Consider the following 19,511-nt stretch of genomic DNA (forward strand, 5'->3'; position numbering starts at 1 on the left):
GGCAGAGAGGCAGGCAGAGAGAGAGAGAGGAGGAAGCAGACTCCCTGCTGAGCAGAGAGCCCGATGTGGGGCTCGATCCCAGGACCCTGAGATCATGACCTGAGCCGAAGGCAGCGGCTTAACCCACCGAGCCACCCAGGCGCCCCAGTGCTCAGATTTATTATTCCTTCTGTTCTTTCATATCTTCAGTCCCCAGTTAACTCTTTTGGAGGTGGCAAAGGTTGGAAATAGGTCTTTTTGCACTAACTCTTACGGAAAGCTGGGAGGCCGTATTTTCCCTGAAAATAGTTTCTAATGTGTTGTTTCTCTGTCTGAGGTTTCTTGGTCCTTTAATGGGGCTTGAAGATGGCAATCAGGTCACTGAACTGTTTCTAGCATTTCAAAAAGCTCTAATGAACTGTATGAACTAATTTAAAATCCAGGATTCTTTGCTTTTTGTCCATAACGTGAGTTGTCTCAAGTTGATGGTAAATTTTGGTTGACTATCACTTGTGCTTTTGATATCAGAGAAACACAAATGGTTTATTTGATAAAATGCAATTCATGCTGGTTAGATAAAATGCTATAACACATGAGTCTGTGGTATTAAAAAACAAAAAGTATACCTAAGGGGAAATTGTTGGCAACTGTTTAATGAGAGAAAATGGTCTGAACACCTGGTTTTGTAATGGCTAAATAGAAATAGGAAAGCAGAGTAAATCATGAAGACAACCAAAGTGAATGGTGGTTATCCAGTCCCTTAGAAGTGCCAGTCAAGAAAAATATGGGCTTAAGATGAGATATATAAGCACATGTGCACATAAATAATTTGGGGGTGTCTATTGAAGTTAATATTTATCCTCTGTTTCCTTAAATAATATATTTTATACAGTATCTTGGAATATCATAAAAATAAGATTCTTACATGTGCATGGATGGGTAGCTGTCAGCTCACCTCCTGTTACTATCATCTGTTCAGCACAGAGTTGCTTCCCCAAAAATGTTTATTAATTGAGCTCTTTCGTATTACATATTTTTTATAAATATCTATTAAAAGATTTCATTAATCTTAGATATGCCTGAACTCTGTATTAAAAGGAACTCTTCTTGCTGGCATTGTTTTCTGGTTTTTGTTTTTTTTCCCTTCAAAATGTTTACATTCCTCTTACAAATCCCAATTTATCTTTAGGTTCTTGATCTACCTGAAGAACCTCCTGAAACAGCTGAAGAAGTAAGCTTGTTTTTTTTCCTTTGGAAATTAAATATATTTTCTGTTTTTTTTAACGTCAAGTGAGTACCTCTTATCTCGGTTTGGGTTTAGAAAACGGAGCGGGTACCCGTGTGTAGGGGATTGCATTGTAACTACGTCAGTTTTGAATGTGGTCTCATCTCAAACCCCTCCGCTCCGTCCTGTTTTGGAGCCCACGGTCCGTCCGCTGTCCGCTGATGGTGGGGCATTAAGAGCCCTCCCACTTCATGGGGCAGAGAAAGGATACACGGGCTTTTCCAAACTTGAGCTCAGCAAAGGAGTTATTTATTTATTTATTTATTTATTTATTTATTTTAAGATTTTATTTAGTCATTTGATAGAGAGAGCACAAGCAGGCAGAGCTGCAGGCAGAAGGAGAGGGAGAAGCAGCCTCCCTGCTGAGCTGGGAGCCCATCCTGGGGCTCGATCTCGGAATCCCGAGATCACCACCTGAGGCACCCAGGTGCCCCGGGAGTTACTTATTCAAACAGAATCAGTATAGGCAGATGACTTCAAATTGTTGTTTTCCCCCTAAGACAGAGGAACTGAAGAATGCAGCTACTGTGTAGATGTTTGAGTTGAAGGACGGTTTGCAGTTTTGGGGGGCGGGGTTCGACTGACCCTTTGCTCCGTGTTGGGCTGCTGTTCTCTGCCCAGCTGTCCTGCAGCCATGTCCGCTGCCTTCCTGCGGTCCCCAGGCTGAGGTCCAGAGGGGTCTCTCATGTCCTGGGAGCATGGGTCTTTAAAGCCCCAAAGTCCTTTAAAGCCGCAAAGGAAAGCCCTTATGGTCTTAGGGCTCAGCATTGGTTAGACTCCTTAAAAACTGGTTTTGAGGTGACCTGGGTGGCTCAGAGGGTTAGGCCTCTGCCTTCAGCTCAGGTCATGATCTCAAGGTCCTGGGATCGAGCCCCCTGTTGGGCTCCTTGCTCAGCGGAGAGCCTGCTTCCCCCCTCTCTCTCTGCCTGCCTCTCTCCTTACTTGTGATCTCTCTGTGTCAAATTTAAAAAAAAAAAAAAAAAAAAAGGTTTTGAGTCTACCAGGAAAGCCACCGGGAGGGTCTCATTTTTATCAACACATCACAACATTTCAGTTGAAGATTTCAGAAGTCTGAGGAAAATCCAAAAGTCAGAGTAGAGACAATGAAGGGTGCAATCCAGACACCGAACCTCCAGGAGAAACACAAAAAAAGAAAAACAACTTCTAATTCCTTTCTGTTATATCCAACAAATTCAAGTCTGCGCTGTGTCTGTCCTGACCTGCACGCTCTACCTTCTCCCTTCACATCAAGCGCTGGGTTGGTATCCATGACAACCATTTATCAAACAGAAGTAATTAAATATAGCTCAGGTTTAACAGGGAACACCTTTTATGAATTTACTCTGTTTTTAAAACACATGACATCATTCCTACAGAACAGATTGGTGGGGCTTTCACTATATATATATGTGTATGGGGTAGCTGTGACTCTATGATAATGGGCCATAAGGAAATTCCTGTTCTGGCCAAAGCTTGCTTGCATTTCAGAATGGACTAATTGAGAGAACTAAAGACTGCATGGGTTTCTGATAGAGAAAGGGATCTGAAACATAATCCAGTTCTTTCTTAAGCAGTACATTTTGATTCTTTTAGTGTTATTTATTTAGTATTACAACCATCTATAGTGTTCTTTATTATTTTTTCTTTTCTTTTTTTTTTTTTTTAGAGATTTTATTTATTTGTCAGAGAGAGAGCGAGCACAGGCAGGCAGAGTGGCAGGCAGAGGCAGAAGGAGAAGCAGGCTCCCCACCGAGCAAGGAGCCCTATGTGGGATTCGATTCCAGGACTCTGGGATCATGACCTGAGCCTAAGGCAGCCGCTTAACCAACTGAGCCACCCAGGCGTCCCCATCCATAGAGTTCTAAATAATATGGTAAATATTTAAAAATGAGAGGACCGGCACTTGGGTGCCCTGGGCTCTGATTGTGATCTCAGGGTCCTGGGATCCAGTGCTACGTCAGCTGCCTGCTCATCAGGGAGTCTGCTTCTCCCTCTGCCCCTCCCCCAGCTTGTGCTCCTTCTCTCTTGCTCTCTTGCAAAATAAAATCTTTTTAAAAAGGGTTTCCTGGGCACCTGGGTGGCTCAGTGGGTTAAGCCTCTGCTTTCAGCTCAGGTCTTGATCTCAGGATCCTGGGATCAAGCCCCACATCTGCCTCTCTGCTCAGCAGGGAGCCTGCTTTCCCCTTTCTCTCTGCCTGCCTCTCTCTGCCTACTTTTGATTTCTGTCAAATAAATCAACAAAATCTTTAAAAAATAAAAAAGGGCTTCCTGACAGTTACCATTTAATAAACATGAGAAAAAATGACTTCCTCATCTGTTTTTTAAATGACTTTTAATATATTTTTTTAAAGATTTATTTATTTATTTGACAGGCAGAGAGACAGACAGAGAGAGAGGAGGAAGCAGGCTCCCTGCTGAGCAGAGAGCCCGATGTGGGGCTCGATCCCAGGACCCTGGGATCATGACCTGAGCCGAAGGCAGAGGCTTTAACCCACTGAGCCACCCAGGCGCCCCTAAATGACTTTTAATATTAACTAACAGTTTCCAGGCTCTTTTTAGCTATTTAACTGTTTAATCAGGAAGAAATGATGTGGAAACCCAATCCGTAAAACAGATGGAGCAGAAGCTCTATCCCTGCAACTAGGACCTACTCCTCTGGGCACAGCCTACGATGATAGAGTCACTTGGGAACTTTTGTTTCCTTCCAGTCCGGTGTTTTTCTCCTCTAGATTCTGAGGTGCCACTGGACCTTCTTGGTTTGGTAGATGAATTTTGAAGCCCTTGTGCAACCTTGATATTATCTAGACAGAAGCATCTAGTTTCTGGTGTCCTCTCTGGAAGGTGCCATCATTGATGTCAGTCAATAGGAAGATGTTCTTCCATTTCAGGAGGCATTTTTATATTTAGAGTGATTTTTATCTGGACCTTTTTTTTTTTTTTTAAGATTTTATTTATTTATTTGACAGAGAGAGATCACAATTAGGCAGAGAGGCAGGCAGAGAGAGAGAGGGAAGCAGGCTCCCTGCCGAGCAAAGAGCCCGATGCGGGACTCGATCCCAGGACCCTGAGATCATGACCTGAGCCGAAGGCAGCGGCTTAACCCACTGAGCCACCCAGGCGCCCCTTACCTGGACCTTTTTGTTGGCGTACTACTCTCAGAGCTAAATGCCTACAAAACCCCCCACAAGCTGTTTAGAATTAGGGACGTGTCATAGGAGTAGCCATTTTGGAACCGCGAAGAGCAGCAGATTGGAATTCTTACTTGAACATTTTTATTCCTCAGGTAGTTACTGTTGCCCTCCGATGTCCAAGTGGGAGTGTCCTGAGAAGAAGATTTTTTAAGTCTTGCAGTTCACAGGTGAGGCCATTTGTATTTTGAGAAATATTTTTGTTGAATTTGGTAAGTCTACTCCCGTGCAGTGGGGGAGGCCGTACCACTCTCTTGTCTGGGTTTCCCTTCAGGGATGGTCAAGGGCATTTGTATGTACTCGGTGTTGCAGAAATTTGGATAATTAGGTATTCTGGATTTTTTTTTAAATTTATTTATTTTTTATTTATTTTCAGCATAACAGTATTCATTATTTTTTCACCATATTCTGGATCTTTTTGAACTGTGATTTCTGCGTTTTTTTTTTTCCCCAGTTCTCTCTTTTTTTTTAAAGATCTTATTTATTTATTTGACAGAGAGAGAGTGAGACCACTACCTGGGAGACAGAGACGGAGGGAGGGGAGAAGCGGACTGTCTGCTGAGCAGGGAGCCCAATGCAGGGCTCCATCCCAGCACCCTGGGATCATGACCTGAGCCGAAGGCAGCCACTTAACCAACTGAGCCACTGGGTGCCCCTTTTATCCCGTTCTTTTTTGTTTTGGTTTGGTTTTTTAAAAGATTTTATTTATTTATTTGACAAAGAGAGATCACAAGTAGGCAGAGGCTGGCAGAGAGAGAGAGGAGGAAGCAGGCTCCCCACATAGCAGAGAGACCGACATGGCGCTCCATCCCAGGACTCTGGGATCATGACCTGAGCCGAAGGCAGAGGCTTTAACCCACTGAGGCACCCAGGTGCCCCTAAATGTTTTTTTTTTTTTTTTTTTTTTTAGTTAATTACATTTTCACAGCTGGGTAGATAACGATGCTCTCAAATCTCTAGCAAGCAGCCAGTCTTAGCTTTGTTCCCATTATACTTGATGGGTTATTAACTTACGCCCTATTGCTTATATGTAATTTTCGGATCATTCTTTAGGGGTCATTTCCTTTTGTTCTAATAGAGTATTTTTTCTCATAAACAGTGCTGTGTTCATTAGCAATAATTTGGACAACAGAAAAGTAGAGAGAAAAAAGACTTGATCTGCAGTCTGATGCCAAGGCCAATTGCTAATATTTTGGTGTATTTCTATTTTTAAGTGTGCTTAACTATGCATTGTATTAGAAATATATCTAAATGGTTTTCTGTCATGATTGTTGCATTTAGCCTTCTATGACGAACATGCTGTGAACTATAATGGAAAATGCTGATGGATTTGATTACATAGAAATGCAAAATTCTATAAAGAAGAAGTTCAGGAGTACCTGGGTGGCTCAGTCAGTTAAGCGTCTGCCTTTGGCTCAGGTCATGATCTCAGGGTCCTGGGATTGAGCCCCACATGGGGCTACCTGCTCAGTGGGGATTCTGCTTCTTCCTTTCTCTCTGCCCTTCCCCACAGCTTGTGATCTTTCTCTCTCTCAAGGAAATAAATAAAATCTTACTACCAAAAGAAAAAGAACAAATTCAGAAAGTTAAAACTTTGGAAAAAATATTTTATATCTACATATGATAGTCATTTCTTTATAGGAGTATACTAATCAAGGAAGAGGTAAACTCAGTAGAATGACAGTTTAAAAAAAAAAACAAAACCAAAAAAACACGAAGGAGGGCGCCTGGGTGGCTCAGTAGGTTAAGCCTCTGTCTTCAGCCCAGGTCATGATCCCAAGGTCTTGGGATGAGCCCCGAATCAGTCTCTCTGCTCAGCAGGGAGCCTGCTTCCCCCCTCTCTCTGCCTGTCTCTCAGCCTACTTGTGATCTCTCTCATTCTGTCTGTCAAATAAATAAAATCTTAAAAAAAAAAAATGAAGGATTTCCTAAAGAAAAAAAAAGTGACATAAAAATGTTAGGCCTCACTTAGAATCAAAGAAGTGCAAAATAAATTGGGACAGAATTTTGTACCTATCAGATTGTCAAAAATAAAAAGAAGAGTACTGAGACGCCTGTGTGGCTCAGTCCATTAAGCGTCTGCCTTGGGCTCAGGTCATGATCCCAGGGTCCTGGGATCAAGTCCCGCATCTGGCTATTTGCTCAGCAGGGAAACTGCTTCTCCCTCTGCCTCTGCCTGTTCTGCCTCCAGCTGTCTGTGCTTTTGCTCTTTCTCTGACAAATAAATAATAAAATCTTAAAAAAGGAAAAAAAGAGTACAAAATTTTGGGCAGTGTGTGGAAAAAACAGTGAATCTCATTAGTTTTTCTTATGAATACAAATTGGGCCACTGTTCCTATGGGATAATTTACTCATATTATCTTTTTTTTCTTTTTTAAAAGATTTTATTCACTTATTTGACTCAGAGAGAGATTAGTGAGAGAGTACAAGCATGGGGAGCAGCAGAAGGAGAAGGAGAAGCAGGCTCCCCGCTGAGCAAGGAGCCCGATGAGGGGCTCGGATCCCAGGACCCCGGCATCATGGCCTGAGCCGAAGGCAGACACTTAACTGACTGAACCCACCTAGGCACCCCTCATAATCTTTAAAATATATCTTTTGGTTAATTGCTTTTCCTGTTCATGCTCTCTCTCTGACAAATAAATAAATAAACATCTTTAAAAAAAAATAAGACAAATGATCAAAGATATAGGTGTTTATATGGGGATTGGTTGAATGAAAGTGTATCCAAATACTGGAAGATTATGAAGCTTTATAACCTAGAAGAATGAACTATCAGTAGGTTCTTGGATGGTAGTTAGCAGGAAAAGTCAGAGATTATCTGTAACTGATACTCCAGTTTACCCCAAGAACATTCTAGTATCCAGCTTTCTTCCTAAGAAGAAAGCAAACAGTTCTTTGGCAGGCATTTTTAGGCAATAGGAAATGGAAGTTACTATGGAAATCTTCATAACAGTTACTATGGAAATCTTCATAACAAGAAATGTTCTCAATTAATAGGAATAGCCCATTGGAAATTGAGCTATCATAAGGTAGTCACTGGGGCCTGGACATGTCTCTGGTGACAAAGTTCCTGAATGATTTTTGACTAGTGGCTTTGATTTTGATTGAAATAATATATATATATATATATATTTTTTGCAGGTGCTAACCTTTATTCATAATTTTTAATTGAATAGCCTTTCCATTTCCTAGGGTTGGGGCTTTGCTAATTGTTAAATGCCCCTGCTATCTGTAGGTGCTTTTAGTCCCTAGGTCTTCTCTGAAACTTCGGAAAGGTATTAAAGGTAATTTGCATCTCTCAGTTCTAGGCGTATTATTTTCCTTTAAACTGTAAGATGGTTCTGTTTCTTTACTCCGAGGGGCATGATTTCACAGTGGAAGAATTATAAAATATCATGATGTTCTAGAGGGACACAACTGTGCACAGTATTTGATAGCTAAACTTTTTATCCTTTAGGTCTTATTTGACTGGATGATGAAAATTGGGTACCACACATCCCAATACAGCCTGTCTACTTCCTTTCCCAGACGCCCTCTGGAAGTGGGGGGAGGCTGGTCCCTGCAGGACATAGGAATAACTGTGGATACTGTACTCAATGTGGAAGAGAACGAGCAGACAAGTAATGAAGAAAGGAGAACTGCCTGTTCCCCATAAAATCAGCGATGCCATGGCCTTGCAGGACAATAAAGGATTCACATTCAAATTATGCCATCCTTTGATTGACCTCAAGAAGGGAAACACTTTAATGTTGATGTCCTTGGGAACATGTGGACATAAAGGATTAGAAAAGGATTACTCTCTGCATATAATAGTTTTTAGAATGTGCCATCTTACCATGTACCAAATGAAGACTAGATAAAAATGTCTACAGTAAGATACTCAATGATCTGTATTTTTCCTAGCTGACATCATTTATCATTATGTTGAAAAACAAAGTCATACGAGTCTGTTTTCTGCCTCTACAGTCCATCTTGCCACTCTGACCGTCTCACAATTCAGACTCTCTAAAGTCTATTAAGTAGGAATGTGTGTGTGTGTATGTATATATATGACCTATGGTATATATATATACACTGCAGGAAGATGAAATAAACTATATATATATAGTTTATATATACTATATAACCTATAAGTTATATATATATACTATAACTAAATATACTAACTATAACTATATATACTATATACACTGCAGGAAGATGAAATAAACTATATATATATAGTTTATATATACTATATAACCTATAAGTTATATACTATATAAACTATATATATATAGTTTATTTGAATATATAAACTATATATATATAGTTTATTTCATCTTCCTGATAGTTTATTTCATCTTCCTGCAGTGTTATATTCATGAACTTGAGTAATACCAAGTTCAACTCACAAGTGTGGTATAAAAAGATCTTTGTTATGGTCTCTCACTTTTTCTTTTCCTATGTGTGTTGAGTCAATTAAGTTGACTCCTGTGTGTATTGGCCTCTCTTTAATGCTCCTTTTACTTCTTGTGTAGAATTTATTACACTGTATTATTGCTGTATTTTTGTTTCCCCAAATACATAATTCCTTAAAAGCAAGAATTGTGGGCGCCTGGGTGGCTCAGTGGGTTAAGCCTCTGCCTTCGGCTCAGGTCGTGATCTCGGGGTCCTGGGATCGAGTCCCGCGTTGGGCTCTCTGCTCAGCAGGGGCCTGCTTCCCTTCCCCTCTCTCTGCCTCCCTCTCTGCCTACTTGTAATCTCTCTCTGTCAAATAAATAAATAAAATCTTAAAAAAAAAGGCAAGAATTATATCTTTCTTTTCCTCCAGAAGTACCTAGTATATAGTAGATGCTTAATACATGTTTGAAAATAATAAGCTGTCTCAACCTCTTTTTTTTTTTTTTTGTCTCTGGAATATCCCACATTGAAAAAAATGAAAAAGTTTCATATTTTAAATTAATCATAAAAGGAATTCAAAACTTCACAAAGTTATAAAAACAAAATTAAAATCACCCATAATCTCAACATCCAGAAGTAAATGTGACTAAAATTAGTTTTCTGTGTGTCCTGCTGTACTTTATACTTATGTACAATTGATTAAAAAAGCAAAAAAAAAAAAAAAAAAAAGGACCCCAAATGTTTAGACCCCTTGGAAAAACTGATTATTGTAAAAGTTACCAAGAAGTTTTTCTACTTAGGAATTGTGGTAGCTGACTCTGACGAGGGGATATTTGTTATGTGGCAAGAGAAACTAGTACAAGAAACATTAAGGACATTTCCCCCAACAGTATAATCTTTTTTTTTTTTAAGATTTTATTTATTTATTTGCCAGAGAAAGAGAGAGAGCACACATGAGCACAGGCAGGCAGAGTGGCAGCAGAGGCAGAGGGAGAAGCAGGCTCCTTGCCAAGCAAGGAGCCCGATGCGGGACTCGATCCCAGGACGCTGGGATCATGACCTGAGCCGAAGGCAGCTGCTTAACCAACTGAGCCACCCAGGCGTCCCTCCCCCAACAGTATAAAGATGTCTTCAGGATGAATGACTTTTACTGTTGTGGATAGATTCCTTGGTTTCTGTGGCTGGTAATTTGTCTTAATTAGGGTTCCTTCTGAAGAGTCAGTAAATGTCCAATATTTTTTGAAATAGACTCAAATGCAGATAGAAATACAAAAGAAAATGAACAGATGCTTCCATATTCACCTGTTCTGATCACAGACTTTCATAGGTTCTGTCTTCAGTTGTCTGCTCACATCCACATCCAAGGATACAGACTACAGAAAATGATTATCATTAAAAAAAAATATGGGACGTTTGGGTGCCTCAGTCAAGTAAGTGTCAGAATCTTAATTTCAGTGTGGGTTATGATCTCAGGGTTGTGAGATCGAGCCCTGTATTGGGCTCCATGCTCAGCAGGGAGTCTGCTTGAGACTCTCTCTCCCTCTGCCCCTCCCCCAACTAAAATAAATAAATCTTTTTTTTTTTTTTTTTTAAAGATTTTATTTATTTGACAGAGAAAGCACAAGCAGGGGGAGAGGGAGAAGCAGGTTCCCGGCTGAGCAGGGAGCCCGACATGGGGCTTGATCCCAGGATTCTGGGATCATGTCTTGAGCCGAAGGCAGATGCTTAACCATATGAGCCACCCAGGTGCCCCTAAAATAAATACATCTTAAAAAAAAAACTTTGTTCAGGGCACCTGGGTGGCTCAGTGGGTTAAGCCTCTGCCTTCGGCTCAGGTCATGATCCCAGGGTCTTGGGATCGAGCCCCACATCAGGCTCTCTGCCCAGCAGGGAGCCTGCTTCTCCCTCTCTATCTGTCTGCCTCTCTGCCTACTTCTGCCTACTTGTGATTTCTCTCTCTGTCAAATAAATAAATAAATAATCTTAAAAAACAACTTTGTTCTTGTTTAAAAAGACAAAATTTTAGCAATTAACAGATGGTCCTTAAAATTTGTGGAATAGTTGCCTCCTGTCCCCATAGTTTCTAACACAAAAATCATTAAGGCCATTTCTTTGCATAGCGATACATTTTTCTTTTTTTAATTTTATTTATTTATTTGACAGAGATCACAAGTAGGCAGAGGAATTCTGGTAAAATTTTGCTTCAAAAAATAATGGGGAGAGGACAGTAGGTGGGGGATATAGCTAAATAAGTATTAAAGGTAAATGAAAGATACATTGGGTTACGTTATACTCTTCCTAATTTTGTATAGTTTCCCATGATATCAACAGGCTTCTGATTTTAAAAAAGGACAGAGTTGTAAGTTTGTCAACTGATATATGAGAAAGCTGTGACTTAAAATAGCTTTAGATTAAAAAAAAAATAGCCCCAGGGAAAACTAACTTGAATGCTATTTCTACTTGGCCTGCTTGTTATTGTTTTTAGTAATATACTTCCGTGGAGGAATAAAATTGAAAAACTTAGAAGACCTAGATCTTACACACAGAATATTCTGAGTATTGAAACATGGCTGGCAGTCAGAATGACTGAGTGCACTGTAACCTGTTTCTCTCTAGCACACAAGCCAAATATCTTTAGAGAATTCTCCCAAATTGTATTATTCTTCATCTCTATTCATGCTTCACTAGTTTTTCTTTTTTAAAGATTTATCATTTTTTCTTTATTTTTTTTTTAAGATTTTATTTATTTGACAGAGATCACAAGTAGAGAAAGAGGAAGGAGCAGGCTCCCTGCCTAGCAGAGAGCCCGATGCGGGGCTCTATCCCAGGACCCTGAGATCATGACCTGAGCTGAAGGCAGAGGCTTAACCCACTGAGCCACCCAGGCAGCCCTAAAGATTTATCATTTTCTAATCCTGTGGTAGATGAAGACTTGGGGGAGAAGGATCCCAGCGAGCCTCCCAGGTGTCTCAAAGATTGATTTATTAGAGAGAGAGAGAGAGGGAGAGTGCAGCGGAGGGGCAGAGAAAGAGAATCTCTAGCTGGCTGCGTGCTGAGTGTGGAGCCCTGTGGGTGTTCTACAAACAGCGAGGAAAAGCCCAGCTAAAATATTAAACGTGTTTAAAGACCAGGTGTGCGCTTCTGTATCGCTTTGGATGGGACTGGCTGTTGAATCTGTGGGTTTTAGCGCCAGATGGAAATGTGCGAAAACTTGCTGGAAAAAAGGAAGAATTCCAGACGGTGACAGCAGAGCATTACACCTTAAGGACCTTCTCGGTGTGGGTGTGTGGGTGACTGCAGGGTCCTGACCTGGGGCTGCAGACACGGAGTTTGCGCGCGGCGGAAAGCTCTTCCCCACCAGCCTTCCCCAGGTGTTCACGGGAGGGAGCAAGAGGGGCGCAGGAGACCAGGGCGAGCCCTCCTGGCAGCAGCTGGGGTGACTGGTGGCTGCCGAGAAGCCAGCCTAAAGCTCCGCGAGCTCGCGGGGATCCTTCTCCCCCAAGTGTTAAGCCACTGAAGGCCGGTCAGCAGGTGACCACAGGACATTGGCAAAGATTGACTGTTTCTGGAGAAGCAGTACAAGCAAAAGCGACCTGCCGCTCTCGAGACACAGGGGAAGATTTATTGTTCCTGGGGGACGAGTAGACGCGAACTAGTTGTGTTGCTGGGGGAGGGGCAGCGGCCGCTCTCAGACAGGTGTTTGCCGGTGCTGGGGGAGGCGCGGAAAACCAGCAGCCTCCACCCACCGCAGGTAAAGGCCGAGTTTGGCGGCCACCGGTGGGAGGAGCAGGAATGCTAAGAAAGCCTCACTGCGAAGCCGAAGCCCAGAGGGCCTGCCCGAGATGGAGGCTGGTTAGGACCATGGGGCGTCTCTCCCGCTCCTGCCAAGCCCAGAAGCCCACCAGCTGCAGGCAACGGGCCACCCAGGGAAAGAGCATGGAGAAGGACGCTCTCGCTGATACAGGTGTGCGGGCGCGACGGAAAGCTGGTGGGGGGGGGGGGGGGGACAGGCGTCCAGAAAAACCTGGCACTCCACCCCCTACCCCGAGGTCAAGGTGATAGCAGGCAGCCCCCTGTTAGTGGAGGTGAGGAAAGCGGGCTCCCAGCAGGAGTTGTCATAGAATTCTGTGCCTACTGAAACCGAGTTTCAAAATGGAACATGGAAGGGGCCCTGGGTGGCTCAGTCGGCTAAGCCTCTGTGGTTGGTTCAGGTCATGGTCCCAGGGTGCTGGGATCCAGCTGGCACTGGGCTTCCTGCTCAGGGGGGTGTTTGCTTCTCCCTCTGTCCCTCACCCCACTTGTGCTCTTTCCTAAATAAATTAAAAAAAAATTTTTTTTTTAAAGAAGTTTTCAAGTAAGTCTTTAAGGCAGAACAAAAATTAAACCACATGGAAGTGCAAATTTACACAAAGGAATAAAGAGCATTAGAAATAGTATCCATTTACATGAGTGAGTACAGAAAAGGTTTTCCTTGTTGTATAAATCCCTTTAAGTGATAATCTACTGTTTAAACAAAAGTAATGTTAGATGGGATTTTTTTTTAGATGGGATTTTTAATGCTTGTAAAAGGAAGATGTATGACAATAATAGCACAAAGTGTGAGGGGATAAATGGAAGTATTCTAGTAAAACGTTCTTGTTCTATACAGAAAGTGGTGCAATATCATTTGAAGGGAGACTTAAGTTAAACAGGTATACCACCCCATGAGTCTTTTTTTTTTTTTAAGATTTTATTTATTTATTTGACAGAGAGAGATCACAAGCAGGCAGAGAGAGAGGAGGAAGCAGGCTCCCCGCTGAGCAGAGAGCCCGATGTGGGCCTCGATCCCAGGACCCTGAGATCATGACCCGAGCCGAAGGCAGCGGCTTAACCCACTGAGCCACCCAGGTGCCCCCACCCGATGAGTCTTAAAGCAACCAACCCTAAAGTAACAAAACCAAGAAGTATCGCTAATAACGCACTAAGGAGATACAGGGAATAAAATATGTTTAATCCAAAAAAATTATGAAAGAAACAGAATATATGGTACAAACAGAAAACAAATAGAAAGAGGCGCCTGGATGGCTCAGTCATTAAGCATCTGTCTTCAGCTCAGGTCATGATGGTGGTGGGAGGGTCCTGGGATTGAGCCCTGCTCAGCAGGAATCCTGCTGCTCCCTCTCCCACTCCCCCTGCTTGTGTTCCCTCTCTCTCTGTGTCTCTGTCAAATAAATAAATCTTTAAAAAAAAAAGTAAGATGACAGATTTAAACCTGACCGTACCAATAATCTCATTAAATTTAAATGGCCTAAATACCTCAGTTAAAGACAGTGTTTGATTGGATTAAAAATAATGCCCAATTAGATGCTGTCTAATGGAAACAGCGGTAATAGATAAATAACAAGCCCCTCCCCAAACCTCCAGCTAACATGGAATCCTGGTTTTCTTCTCTCTCTTTTTTTTTTTTTTTTAAAGATTTTATTTATTTATTTGACAGAGAGAAATCACAAGTAGATGGAGAGGCAGGCAGAGAGAGAGAGAGGGAAGCAGGCTCTCCGCTGAGCAGAGAGCCCGATGCGGGACTCGATTCCAGGACCCTGAGATCATGACCTGAGCCGAAGGCAGCGGCTTAACCCACTGAGCCACCCAGGCGCCCCCTGGTTTTCTTCTGTAATGCCATAAGAAACACAGAAGAAAAATCATAGGGGCACCTGGCTGGCTCAGCGCGCAGAGGGTGTGACTCTTGATCTTGGGGTGGTGAGTTTGAGCTCTATGTTGGGGTTAGAGTTTATTTAAAAAATTTTTAACTTAAAAGAGTCATAAAGTTCAGGAAGGAAAAAATAAGCTTTGTATTCACAGAAAACATGATTTTGTTAGAACAACAAAAAATCCAAAGTGATTTTTTAGGGAGTAAGGCGGGGAGAGCGAGCCGCTGAAGGGGGGTGGCAGAGGCAGAGGGAGAATCTCAAGCAGACGGAGAGCACAGAGCACGGAGTCTCATGTGGGGCTTACTCTCACGTCCCTGAGATCCCGACCTGAGCCCAAATCAAGAGACTGACGCTTAACCAAACGAGCCACTCAGATGCCCCCAAAATAATTTTTGGTGAGTAAGTATAAGAATTAGGTGCCACTGGGATAGCTCCTAGATACAGGCACAATATATATATTTTTAAAAGCCCTTATTTCTATTATCAATAAACAATTGGAAAGTAAAATGGAAAGAAAGCGGTCGTTGACAACATTTTAAAATCAAATACAAGTCAAGGGCACCTGAGTGGCTCAGTCAGTTAAGTGTCTGCCCTGCTCAGGTCGTGGTCTCAGGGTCCTGGGATCGAGCGCCGTGTTGGGCTCCCTGCTCAGCAGGGAGTCTGCTTGTCCCTCTGCCTGGAACCCCTGTCCTTGCCCTCTCACTCTCTCTCTCTCAAGTCAATAAATAAAATCTCAAAGAAAAAAAAATCAAATATATGGCAAGAATTCACCAAATATTAGTACATTGTTGAGAGAAATTAAGGACTTAAAGGAGGTGTATGTCATCTTCACAGGCTGACACACACAAGGTGGAAAAAAAAGTCTATTCTCCAAAGTCATAGAGACTCAGTAGATCCTGGTGAGAATCCCTCTAGCCTTTTTCTCCCCCTCCATGTGTGAATACAACAAGCTGATTCTAAATTGTCTTATTGTAAAATATAACAAATGTTACCATTTGAACCACTTTAAAGTATTCATTTCAGTGGCTTAAAGTATATTCACAATATTCTGCAACACTATTTCCAGAACGTTTTAATCAGCCCCAAACTCTGTTCCCGTTAAATATGATCTCCCCGCTGCCTCCTCCCTTTTCCCCAGGCCTGGTAATCTCTGTTCTATTTTGTGTCTGTGTGAATTTGCCAATTTTCAGTATCTCATTTAAGTGGGATTATATTTGTCCTTCCGTGTCTGGTTTATCGCACCTAGCATGTTTTTAAAGTTCATCCATGTTGTAAAATGAATCAGTTTCCTTTTCATGGCTGAATAATATTCCACTGGCTGTATACACTACATTTTGTCTATCCATTTGTCTGTTGATGGATATTTTGGTGGTTTACACCTTTTGGCTGTTGTGAATAATGCTGCTATGAACAATGGTACTTAGTGTATTCTTTTTAAGATTTAAATGAGTGATTCAACCACCTTAATGGTGAGATAAGTAGGCAGAGAGGCAGACAGAGAGAGAGGGAGAAGCAGGCTCCTCGCCGAGCAGCAAGTCTGATGCGGGGCCCAATGCCAGGACCCTGAGACCATGACCTGAGCCTCAGGCAGAGGCTCAATCCACTGAGCCACCCAGGTGCCCCAAGATAAGTATTTAGACTGCATTTGATTTTTTTAATGTTCAATGAGGTCAAGATACTCTAGTAATTTGCTCATTGCTTCTGTTTTCAATTTATTGGCAAGTCTTATTCATAGACCTTCTTACTTTTTCCCCTTCTGTATCTTTTCTCCCCTTCTGTATCTTTTATTTTATAAATTCATGCTTTCATTTGTGCCTGCCTCTGTTTTATATTTTATTGGTCTTCAAGGGCCAACTTTAGTTCTTTTCTTTGGAAACTTCTATTTCTTTTGAAATTTGCTCTAATTTTAAAAAAAAAAAAATTATGGAGTAGTAAACACTTGGCTCATAATTTCCAGATTTTCCTTTATTACAATACAAATATTTAGTTTGGCTCAGGTCATGATCTCAGGGTCCTGGGATCAAACCCCGCTTCAGGCTCTCTGCTCAATGGGGAGCTTGCGCTGCCCCCCCCCCACCCCCCGCCTGCCTCTCTGCCTACTTGTGATCTGTCTCTGTCAAATAAATAAATAAAATCTTTTTAAAAATCTTTTGTTTTTTGTAAGATTTTAAGTAATTTCTTACTTACTTACTTACATGGGCTCAAACCCAGGACCCCCAAGATCAAGAGTCACATACTCTACTGAATGACCCAGCCAAAAATCTTTTATTGTTCCCTTGAAATGGGAAAATTTTGTATATAAACTATACCTTAGTAAAACTGTTTGCAGAACACAATAAACTTTGTGCAATGCAACCAAACCAGTCTTTATAGGGAAATTTATAACTAAAGTATAACCCACTGAGCCCCCCAGGTGCCCCAGGATTTTATTTATTTATTTGAGACAGATTGAGAGGGAGACTAGAGAGAGGAGAGGGAGAAGCAGACTCCCCACTGAGCAGAGAACCTGAGGTGGGGTTCGATCCCAGGACCCTGAGATCATGACCTCAACTGAAGGCAGATGCTTAACTGAGCCACCCAGGCACCCAGAGACTCTTAATCATAGGAAATCAACTGACGGTTGCTGGAGGAAGGTGGGGATGGGGTAACTGGGTGATGGACATTGGAGGGCATGTGATGGAATGGGCTCTGTGTATTATGGAGGACTGATGAATCACTGAATTCTATCTCTGAAACACACACTATATGTTAGTTAATTCAATTTAAATTAAGAAAAAGTAAAAATAAAGTTAAAAATTTAAAAAAAGAAAATTTTTTTAGTAAATTTACCCAATGAGGGGCACCTGGGTGGCTCAGTGGGTTAAAGCCTCTGCCTTCGGGTCGGGTCATGATCCCAGGGTCCTGGGATTGAGTCCCGCATCGGGCTCTCTGCTCAGCAGGGAGCCTGCTTCCTCCTCTCTCTCTCTTTGCCTGCCTCTCTGCCTACTTGTGATCTGTCTGTCAAATAAATAAATTAAAAAATCTTTAAAAAAAAATTTACCCAATAAACAACCATGACCATAGATCAGTTTTAGAACATTTCCATTGTTCCAATAAGATCTCTCTTGCCTATTTAGTTGCTTCCCATTCCCACTGGCCAGCCCAAGGCAACCACTCATCTACTTCTGTCCCGGAATTTATCTTTTCTGGACATTTCATATAAATGGAATCATAATATGTAGTTTGTCATGTCACCAGCGTGTTGTGAAGTTCATCCATATTGTAATACGTTTCCAACTGGTGGTACGTTACCATTGTATGAATCTAACATTTCTGCCTATCCGTTCAGCAGTTGATGGACATTCAGATTGTCTCCAGTTTTTGACCATTAGAATTAATGTTGCTGTAAATATTGGCATACTTATCTTTGTGTGAGCGTGTATTTTAGTTTCTCTTGGGTAGATATGTAGGAATGGAATTGTTGGGTCATAAGGTAATTTTACGCTTAAGAAGCTGCCAAGTTTCACAAAGGGGCTGCAGCATTTTACAGTTCTTTATACCAGTGTCGTAAGAGGGCTCCAATTTCTCTACATTCTCACCAACATTTATTCTTTTTCCTTCAAGTATAATTAACATACAGTGTTATATTAGTTTCAGGTGTACAATGGAGTGATTTGTAAGTTCCATATATTACTTAGTGCTCATCAAGATAAGTGTACTCTTAATCCTCTTCGCATATTTCACGCATCCCCTCACCCACCTCCCTTCTGGCAACCACTAGTCTGTTCTCTGTCTTTAAGAAATCTTTGTATGTTCATTCGTTTTTTAAAATCCACAGATGAGTCAAATCATATATTTGTCTTTCTCTGACCCATTTATTTCAATTAGCATTATACCCTCTGATCTATCCACATTGTTGCAAATGGCAAGATTTCATTCTTTTTGATGGCCAAGTAGTATTCCATTTTGTATTACTACATCTTCTTTATTCATTCATCTACCAGTGGGTACTTGGGTTGCTTCCATGTCTTGGCTATTATAAATAATGCTGCAGTAAACAGAGGGGTGCACATGTCTTTTCAAATTAGTGTTTTCATTTTCTTTGGGTAAATACCCAGTAGTGGAATTATTAGATCAAATTAGATCAAATTCTATTTTTAATTTTTTGAGGAATCGTCACACTTTTTTTCATAATGGCTATACTAGCTTGCATTCCCATCAGTTCCTTTCTCTTCACATCCTTGCCAACACTTGTTATTTATTGTGTTTTTAATTTAGCCATTCTTACAGGTTTAAGTTTTAAGACTGGTAACTCACTGGGGTGCCTGGGTGGCTTAGTGGGTTAAGCCTCTGCTTTCAGCTCAGGTCATGATCTCAGGGTCCTGGGATCGAGACCAGCATCGGGCTCTCTGCTCAGCTGTCTTTCTCTGTCTTCCTCTTTCTCTGTCTTCCTCTCTGCCTACTTGTGATCTCTTTCTCTGTCAAATAAATAAATAAAATCTTAAAAAAAAAAAGATTGGTAACTCATTGTAGTTTTGATTTGCATTTCCATGATAGTAAGTGATGATTGAACATCTTTTCATGTGTTTGTTGGCCATCTGTGTATTTTCCTTGGAAAAACATCCATTTATATTCTCTGCTGAATTTTAATTTGCTTTTTTTGGTAATGAGTTGTATAAGTTCTTTATATATTTTAGATATTAACTCCTTATCAGATATATCATTAGCAAATATCCTCTGCCATTCAGTGGGTTGTCTTTTTGCCTTGTTAATGGTTTCCTTCACTGTGCAATAGATTTTTATTCTGGTGTAGTCCCAATAGTTTATTTTTGATTTTGTTTCCCTTGCCAAGGGAGACCTATCTAAAAAAATATTTTTATGGCTGATGTCAAAGTTATTACTGCCTATGTTTTCTTGTAAGAATTTTATGGTTTCAGGTCTCATATTTAGGTATTTAATTCTTTTTGAACTTATTTTTGTGTATGCTGTAAGGAAATGGTTCAGTTTCAT

The 19,511-nt window shown here is 41.3% G+C and overlaps 1 protein-coding gene across 4 annotated transcripts in view; it reads left to right on the forward strand.

The window, feature by feature from the left end:
• The window catches only part of UBXN8 (UBX domain protein 8), a 56,873-nt gene that overhangs the window by 14,533 nt on the left and 22,829 nt on the right, over positions 1-19,511 (forward strand). For 3 of the 4 annotated variants that reach the window (XM_059384117.1, XM_059384119.1, XM_059384118.1), the window contains 3 exons: positions 1,169-1,210; positions 4,548-4,622; positions 7,910-8,556. In XM_059384117.1, coding sequence (XP_059240100.1) covers positions 1,169-1,210; positions 4,548-4,622; positions 7,910-8,107 — 315 coding nt within the window. In that variant the 3' untranslated portion in view covers positions 8,108-8,556. Of the gene's footprint in view, positions 1-1,168; positions 1,211-4,547; positions 4,623-7,909; positions 8,557-19,511 lie in introns of those variants that run through there. The other variant, XR_009401068.1, reaches the window with a different exon arrangement.

Source organism: Mustela nigripes, chromosome 18 (assembly GCF_022355385.1).
Source record: "Mustela nigripes isolate SB6536 chromosome 18, MUSNIG.SB6536, whole genome shotgun sequence".
Taxonomy (NCBI): domain Eukaryota; kingdom Metazoa; phylum Chordata; class Mammalia; order Carnivora; family Mustelidae; genus Mustela; species Mustela nigripes.